Source organism: Pelophylax lessonae (assembly GCF_965119305.1).
Source record: "Pelophylax lessonae genome assembly, chromosome: 3".
In the NCBI taxonomy this organism is placed as follows: Eukaryota; Metazoa; Chordata; class Amphibia; order Anura; family Ranidae; genus Pelophylax; species Pelophylax lessonae.
The window spans coordinates 658,170,442-658,180,665 of NC_138770.1; the positions used below are offsets into that span (position 1 = coordinate 658,170,442).

General features: G+C 40.7%; 1 protein-coding gene across 1 annotated transcript; it reads right to left on the reverse strand.

Annotated features, from left to right (window-relative positions):
• Positions 1 to 1,778: 1,778 nt before the first annotated feature.
• Positions 1,779 to 3,738, reverse strand: THBD (thrombomodulin). The gene has a single exon (XM_082248957.1). It carries the CDS (start codon positions 3,550 to 3,552, stop codon positions 1,852 to 1,854), a length of 1,701 nt encoding a protein of 566 aa, XP_082105083.1. The 5' UTR covers positions 3,553 to 3,738; the 3' UTR covers positions 1,779 to 1,851.
• Between the last annotated feature and the right edge of the window lie 6,486 nt (positions 3,739 to 10,224).

The following is a 10,224-nucleotide window of genomic DNA, read 5'->3' on the forward strand; positions in this document are numbered from 1 at the left end:
AAAAGTCCTGCTTTTCTATTTCTCTTGGACACGATCAGATTTTGGATATGAACACAGATTCACCATATCTACTAAGTGAATCATCCCTTTGCAAAGTCTCTATTCCTTTAGTAAATCAACTCCAGATGTTGTTGATCCGAGAGATGCAATCTAAAAGAAAAAGTGACAGCGTACGGCTGGCGTTAATTAGTGGGGCTTATTGAACAAGGGAGTATAAGTGATTACAGGAACCCGTACAATGCCATTAGATTTTAAAGTATGTTTGACTTCTGACTGGCTGCTTTTCAGTACAGCACATTACACCTTGTCTTCCGATTAAGGCTCCGTTCACACTTGAGTAACTTGTCATGCGACTTTGAACACTAAAGTCGCATCCCATGTTTTTCAATGACAACCATTCAAAAATGTGCGACTTCAAAAAGGTTCCTGCACTACTTTGGTCTGACTTTCATACGACTGGAGTGCCCTAGACTGCCATGTAAGCCCTCAAAAGTCGCATGAAAGTCACACCAGAATTTTATACATGTGATAGTTATGCAACAGTTGTCCCTTATCATTGCTTGCAGTCAAACTCACATCAAAGTTGAAACTCCAAAGCCATGCGACTTTGGAGTCATACAATTGTACATGAATCCTAAGGCTGCATTCACTCCTGGACTTTTTTAAATCGCAGGCAAAACGCTATGGTAAAACGACAAATCGCAAAACACACATTTCAGATGCCATTCATTTTAACAGGCAGTTCTGCCGCTATAAATCGCGCTGCAATCGTGTCAAACCGCATCCCATGAAGCTTGTCGCCCAAAAGAAGCTCCTGAACTTTTTTTGGGCGACAAGATTCGCGCAATGCAGTTTGCCGCGATTGCAGGACAATTTATCGTGCGACAATTACGGCAGAACCGATCTGTGACTCAAAATGCCCAGCCTTAAAGTTCTGGCTAAGAGCTGGTTCACACAGGCGCGACCCGACTTGCCGGGGCGACCTGTGAAGTCGCGGTGCACAGCTCGCACCGCGACCTCGGAGCGGCATGCACGGACTTCATATCATTGAAGTCAATGCAGGTCGCTCCAGGTCGCCCCAAAGTAGTACAGGACCCTTTTTCTAAGTCGGAGCGACTTGTGTCGCTCCTATTAGAATGGGTCCTGTGCTAATCTATGGCAGGCGACCCACGGCGACTTGTCAGGCGACCAGGTCGCCTGACAAGTCGCCCCAGTGTGAACGGGGTCTAATTGTCCAACTACAGAAAGTATTGCAGCTGATACAGCAAGGAAACTGTCCCATCCTCAAATTCAGCCCCCAATTTAAAGCAATTTAATTTTTTTTGCCATCTGTGTCCCATTGGGGAGATTTCCGTTCACTTCCTGTGCCACACCAGAGAGTGAGAGGAAATCCCTGCAAGCTAAGTGAATTCCCTTGGTTGTCACCAGAGCAAAGGGTTAATTTGCAAAGTGCACAATCTATTTTCCTTTAGAAAATCAACCCCCCTAGTGTCCCCATTGGAAGGTTTCCCTTCTATTCCTGTTCTGGTGACCACCAAATATGGGATTTTCTTTCATTCTAGTTTTCAGGTCACTAGAGAGGGTGACGGCAATAAAAACCTGACGGAGTTTTTCCTTTGGTTACCCTTGTCCAAACTATGGCCCTCCAGCTGTTCAGGAACTACAATTCCCAACATGCTGTGAATGTCAGAGATTTACAATGCCTCATGGGAATTGTAGTTCCTAAACAGCTGGAGGGCCATAGTTTGGACACCCCTGAGTGGGCCATCGTTTTTTTAGCTATCTCTACTCACTGTACCCAGAGGCAGCATGGAATAGTCTATAAGTTCCAGGTACGAGGAGTCTATGACATTAATATTTCCTCTGTGTATCTGTTTTCACTTGCTGCAGTCTGACATCTGACTCAGATTGTTTCGTCTTGTAGTCCAAGGCATGCTGCTCCATGTAGTGCTTCCTCAGCATGTGGCACAGGATGGCTATCAGAACAGTTAACATGGATATAACTCCAATGCAAATCCCCAGCAACATGGCTGGCTGTAGGCTGTGGATATCTGGCGGAGGAGGTTTGCTCGGTGGCGTCTCGAAAGGTCTTTTGCCGGTGGTGGTCGTTTCGGGCAAACCTGAACCTTCCTCAGATTTGCATTCGGGGCCATGGACTATGTAGCCCTCCGGACAGGTACATTCATAGGACCCAAATAAATTGGTACAGCTGCCATCGCAAGGGTTATTCTCGCATTCGTCGACGTCGGTGCAGATGGTCTTATCATCCTCGTCCTGGTCCACTATGTAGCCATCGGGACACTCGCATTTGTTGACGTCGTTGATGTCACACTCGGCCTCACAGCTGGAGGTGTTGCAGAACCTTTTGCACTTGTTGGAGTTTTGCTCGTCCACCACAAAACCTTCGAAACAGAAACACCTGTAGCTCCCCTCGGAGTTTTCACAGTCGTGCTCACACAGGGCCGCTGGACCCTCACACTCGTTGATGTCCACACATTCTGATGGACACCCGTCCGCGTTATCACAATCCGGGTGGGTCACCTGCTCCAATCCAGGTTTGCAACCACAGACGAAGCTACCAATGGTATTGGTGCAATGGTGATCGCAGATGTTGGGGTTGACCGCACAGTCATCAATATCTACACAGGTCCTTTCATCATCTAGAAGTTCATAGCCCTCTGTGCACATGCAGATGAATCCAGGTGACCCTTCTACGTCAATACAAAGCTGACTACAAGGGTTGGGATCACACGGCTTGACACAAGTCCGGTTATCTTCTTTCAGTTGTGTCTCCGGGGGGCATATACATTTAGGGGTGCCGTCCTCCACCACACAATCGTTCTCGCAGCCCCCATTCTCTATACTGCAATCCCAAGGTCCTGGGGTCAAACGCTTCCATTGCACTTGTCCATCATCTTCTCTGGTGCATAGCAGAGAGTCCTGTAACATGGATAGGTGGGCATTGGTGCCAGGTGGGAAGCCAGCAAGACCCCCACTACGGCCAAGGCCAAGGGACATGTGGGAATAAGTGATGTTAAAGTCCACCTGCGGGGAAAGTTGGCTGCACAAATCTTTATAACTGAGTTCGCACAAGTACCCATCAGCCTTGAAATCACAGTCAGTCTCTTCCCAAGTGCCATTCTTGTTGACAGTGACACATTGGGCCCCACACTTGTTCTCCCCAGGGCCCCTCCAGTTGGTGTAGTCTGTATTTCTGTCCCCACTCACCCATATGAAGCCCCTCAGAGGCTGGAACTCATCTGTACATCGGTTTTTATAGGGCTGTTCCAGTCCTATCCAGACCCTGACCTCCTTCTCTCCTTTCAGGAGAAACATAGAGATGACATCTGCCTGCACAGAGTTCCGCACTGTCATCAGCTGCCCGCTCCTCGCTTCGCACACAGTCTTGGCTTTAGTAAATCTCCTCTTCTCCCAGGATATGGAGTAGCAGGCTTTGTCCAGGCATACGAACTCCGAGGTGGAACTGACTTCATCCAAGGGAGCCGGCTGTGCCAGGGCGAGCAGAGCCCATAGGTGGCAGAGGGGCAGCATGCTGCGCTGGAGGAGCGGGGCGCGGAGCCGGGTGCCGAGTCCCAGGAGCGGAGCGGAGAAGTCCTGAGAGCTCCGCTCATACAAGTCTGTGTCATTTCTCACTCTGCCCCAACTTTATATCCTCACAGCCCTCCCAGCAGCCCAGAAATGAGGAGGAAGGAAGGAAGTGCCTGGAAGGAAGGGCTGGAGCCGCTATGGGATGATGAGAGCCAAGGAACTTCTAAATGCTGCGAACATCGCCCCCTCTGCTGTGACCGCTATACACACCATAGACCACTATATATACCTCTATATACACACATAGACCGCTATACACACCATAGACCACTATACACACCATACAGCACTATATATATAATAGACCTCTATATACACACCATACAGCACTATATATATATAATAGACCTCTATATACACACATAGACCGCTATACACACCATACATCACTATATATATATAGACCTCTATATACACACCATAGACCTCTTTACACACCATACATCACCATATATATATATATATATATATATATATATATATATATATATATATATATATATATACCTCTATATACACACCATACAGCACTAAATATATATATATATATACCTCTATATACACACCATAGACCGCTATACACACCATACATCACTATATATATATACACCTCTATATACACACATAGACCTCTTTACACACCATACAGCACTATATATATATTATATATATATATATATATATACCTCTATATACACACCATACATCACTATATATATATATATATATATATATACCTCTACATAAACACCATACATCACTATATATATATATATATATATATATATATATATATATATATATATATATATATATATATATATATATATACATATATATATATACATATATATATATATATATATATATATATATATATATATATACCTCTATATACACACCATACATCACTATATATATATATATATATATATATACCTCTATATACACACCATACATCACTATATATATATATATATATATATATATATATATATATATATATATACCTCTATACACACACACACATACCTCTATACAGGCATAGACCTCTATACACACCATACATCACTAAATATATATAAACCTCTATATACACACATAGACCTCTATACACACCTTAGATCACCATATATATATATTTATATATATATATATATATATATATATATATATATATATATATATATATATATATATATATATATATACCTCTGTATACACACATAGACCTCTATACACACAGATCACCATATATATATATATATATATATATATAGACCTTTATATACACACATAGACCCCATACACACAGATCACCATATATATATATAGATATATATAATATATATAGACCTCTATATACACAAATAGACCTCTATACACACCATAGATCACCATATATATATATAGACCTCTATATACACACATAGACCGCTATACACACCATACATTACTATATATATAGACCTCTATATACACACATAGACCGCTATACACACAGATCACCATATATATATATAGACCTCTATATACACACATAGACCGCTATACACACAGATCACCATATATATATATAGACCTCTATATACACACATAGACCTCTATACACACAGATCACCATATATATATATATATATATATATATATATATATATATATATATATATATATATATATATATATCACTAAATATATATATATAGACCTCTATATACACACAGATCATATATATATATATATAGACCTCTATACACACCATAGATCACCATATATATAAAGACCTCTATATACACACATAGACCGCTATACACACAGACCACCATATATATATATAGACCTCTATATACACACATAGACCTCTATACACACCATAGATCACTATATATATATATATATATATATACCTCTATATACACACATATCACCATAAATATATATATATATATATATATATATATATATATATATATACACACACATAGACCTCTACACACACCATACATCACTATATATATAGCTATGTAGACCACTATATACACACATAGACTGCTATACACACCATACATCACTATCTATATAGACCTCTATATACACACATAGGCTGCTATATACACGCACCTCTATGTATAGAGATCACTACACATACAGACCACTATATATAGAGACCTCTCTATATACAGACCACTACATGTAGAGACTGCTACACATATAGTCCGGTTCATATAGAGACCTCTACAGATATACAGACACTACAGATACTGTACAGGCTGCCACATGAAGGCGACCCGACAATTCCTAATGAGTGAAAGTGAATGCAGATCCGGTGTCCTCCTCTGCTGGGAGGGTTGGGGTCACAGAGTGTACAGAGCACTCAGCACTTCTCTGCACAATATTACTTCTCCTTTACTATAAGGCAGAATTAAGTTCCTTAGTGTAGTTTCTGCATTTTATTATATTATATTTTCTACAACTCTAAAATGTTCTCCTACTTTCTACACTCTCCACAACTACATATTCTACAACTTCTGAATTTTCTAGAATCGTACAACAACATTTTCTACAACTCTACAATTTTATTCACTTTTTAGGACTGTACATTTTTCAACATTTTCTGAAACTCTACATCTCTCTACATTTTCTCCAAGTTTACAACTTCCTACAACTGTTACATACAGATCACTATACATAGAGACCTCTACACATACAGACCTCTACACATACAGATCACTATACATAGAGACCTCTACACATACAGATCACTATACATAGAGACCTCTACACATACAGACCTCTACACATACAGACCTCTACACATACAGACCACTATATATAGAGACCTCTACACATACAGACCACTATATATAGAGACCTCTACACATACAGACCACTACATATAGAGACCTCTACACATACAGGCCACTACATATAGAGACCTCTACACATACAGACCACTACATATAGAGACCTCTACACATACAGACCACTACATATAGAGACCTCTACACATACAGGCCACTACATATAGAGACCTCTACACATACAGACCTCTACAGATAGCGACCTCTACACATACAGACCTCTACACATACAGACCACTACATATAGAGACCTCTACACATACAGACCACTACATATAGAGACCTCTACACATACAGACCACTACATATAGAGACCTCTACACATACAGACCACTACATATAGAGACCTCTACACATACAGACCTCTACACATACAGATCACTATACATAGAGACCTCTACACATACAGATCACTATACATAGAGACCTCTACACATACAGACCTCTACACATACAGATCACTATACATAGATACCTCTACACATACAGACCTCTACACATACAGACCTCTACACATACAGACCACTATATATAGAGACCTCTACACATACAGACCACTATATATAGAGACCTCTACACATACAGACCACTACATATAGAGACCTCTACACATACAGGCCACTACATATAGAGACCTCTACACATACAGACCACTACATATAGAGACATCTACACATACAGACCACTACATATAGAGACCTCTACACATACAGGCCACTACATATAGAGACCTCTACACATACAGACCTCTACAGATAGCGACCTCTACACATACAGACCTCTACACATACAGACCACTACATATAGAGACCTCTACACATACAGACCACTACATATAGAGACCTCTACACATACAGGCCACTACATATAGAGACCTCTACACATACAGACCACTACATATAGAGACCTCTACACATACAGACCACTACATATAGAGACCTCTACACATACAGACCACTATATATAGAGACCTCTACACATACAGACCTCTACACATACAGACCACTACATATAGAGACCTCTACACATACAGACCACTACATATAGAGACCTCTACACATACAGACCTCTACACATACAGACCACTACATATAGAGACCTCTACACATACAGACCACTATATATAGAGACCTCTACACATACAGACCACTATATATAGAGACCTCTACACATACAGACCACTACATATAGAGACCTCTACACATACAGGCCACTACATATAGAGACCTCTACACATACAGACCACTACATATAGAGACCTCTACACATACAGACCTCTACACATACAGACCTCTACACATACAGACCACTACATATAGAGACCTCTACACATACAGACCACTACATATAGAGACCACTACACATACAGACCACTATATATAGAGACCTCTACACATACAGACCACTACATATAGAGACCTCTACACATACAGACGACTACAGATAGAGACCTCTACACATACAGACCTCTACACATAGAGACCACTACAGATAGAGACCTCTACACATACAGACCTCTATACATACAGACCACTACATATAGAGACCTCTACACATATAGACCACTACATATAGAGACCACTACACATACAGACCACTACATATAGAGACCTCTACACATACAGACCACTACATATAGAGGCCTCTACACATACATACCACTACATATAGAGGGAGACCTCTACACATACAGACCACTACATATAGAGACCTCTACACATACAGACCACTACATATAGAGACCTCTACACATACATACCTCTACAGATAGAGACCTCTACACATACAGACCACTATATATAGAGACCTCTACACATACAGACCACTACAGATAGAGACCTCTACACATACAGACCACTATATATAGAGACCTCTACACATACAGACCACTACAGATAGAGACCTCTACACATACAGACCTCTACACATACAGGCCACTACATATAGAGACCTCTACACATACAGACCACTACATATAGAGACCTCTACACATACAGGCCACTACATATAGAGACCTCTACACATACAGACCACTACATATAGAGACCTCTACACATACAGACCACTACATATAGAGACCTCTACACATACAGGCCACTACATATAGAGACCTCTACACATACAGACCTCTACAGATAGCGACCTCTACACATACAGACCTCTACACATACAGACCACTACATATAGAGACCTCTACACATACAGACCACTACATATAGAGACCTCTACACATACAGGCCACTACATATAGAGACCTCTACACATACAGACCACTACATATAGAGACCTTTACACATACAGACCACTATATATAGAGACCTCTACACATATAGACCTCTACACATACAGACCACTACATATAGAGACCTCTACACATACAGACCACTACATATAGAGACCTCTACACATACAGACCACTATATATAGAGACCTCTACACATACAGACCACTATATATAGAGACCTCTACACATACAGACCACTACATATAGAGACCTCTACACATACAGGCCACTACATATAGAGACCTCTACACATACAGACCACTACATATAGAGACCTCTACACATACAGACCTCTACACATACAGACCACTACATATAGAGACCTCTACACATACAGACCACTACATATAGAGACCACTACACATACAGACCACTATATATAGAGACCTCTACACATACAGACCACTACATATAGAGACCTCTACACATACAGACGACTACAGATAGAGACCTCTACACATACAGACCTCTACACATAGAGACCACTACAGATAGAGACCTCTACACATACAGACCTCTATACATACAGACCACTACATATAGAGACCTCTACACATATAGACCACTACATATAGAGACCACTACACATACAGACCACTATATATAGAGACCTCTACACATACAGGCCACCACATATAGAGACCTCTACACATACAGACCACTATATATAGAGACCTCTACACATACAGACCACTATATATAGAGACCTCTACACATACAGGCCACTACATATAGAGACCTCTACACATACAGGCCACTACATATAGAGACCTCTACACATACAGGCCACTACATATAGAGACCTCTACACATACAGGCCACTACATATAGAGACCTCTACACATACAGACCACTACATATAGAGACCTCTACACATATAGACCACTACAGATAGAGACCTCTACACATACAGACCACTACATATAGAGATCTCTACACATACAGATCACTACATATAGAGACCTCTACACATACAGACCACTATATATAGAGACATCTACACATACAGACCACTACATATAGAGACCTCTACACATACAGACCACTACATATAGAGATCTCTACACATACAGATCACTACATATAGAGGCCTCTACACATACAGACCACTATATATAGAGACCTCTACACATACAAACCACTACATATAGAGACCTCTACACATACAGACCACTACATATAGAGACCTCTACACATACAGACCACTACATATAGAGACCTCTACACATACAGACCACTACATATAGAGGCCTCTACACATACAGACCACTATATATAGAGACATCTACACATACAAACCACTACATATAGAGACCTCTACACATACAGATCACTACATATAGAGACCTCTACACATACATACCTCTACACATACAGACCACTACATATAGAGACCTCTACACATACAGACCTCTACACATACAGACCACTACATACAGACCACTATATATAGAGACCTCTACACATGCA

What these genes read in the sequence shown, in the direction of transcription:
- THBD (XM_082248957.1), bottom strand. Translation starts at nt 3,552, where the DNA reads ATGCTGCCCCTCTGCCACCTATGGGCTCTGCTCGCCCTGGCACAGCCG.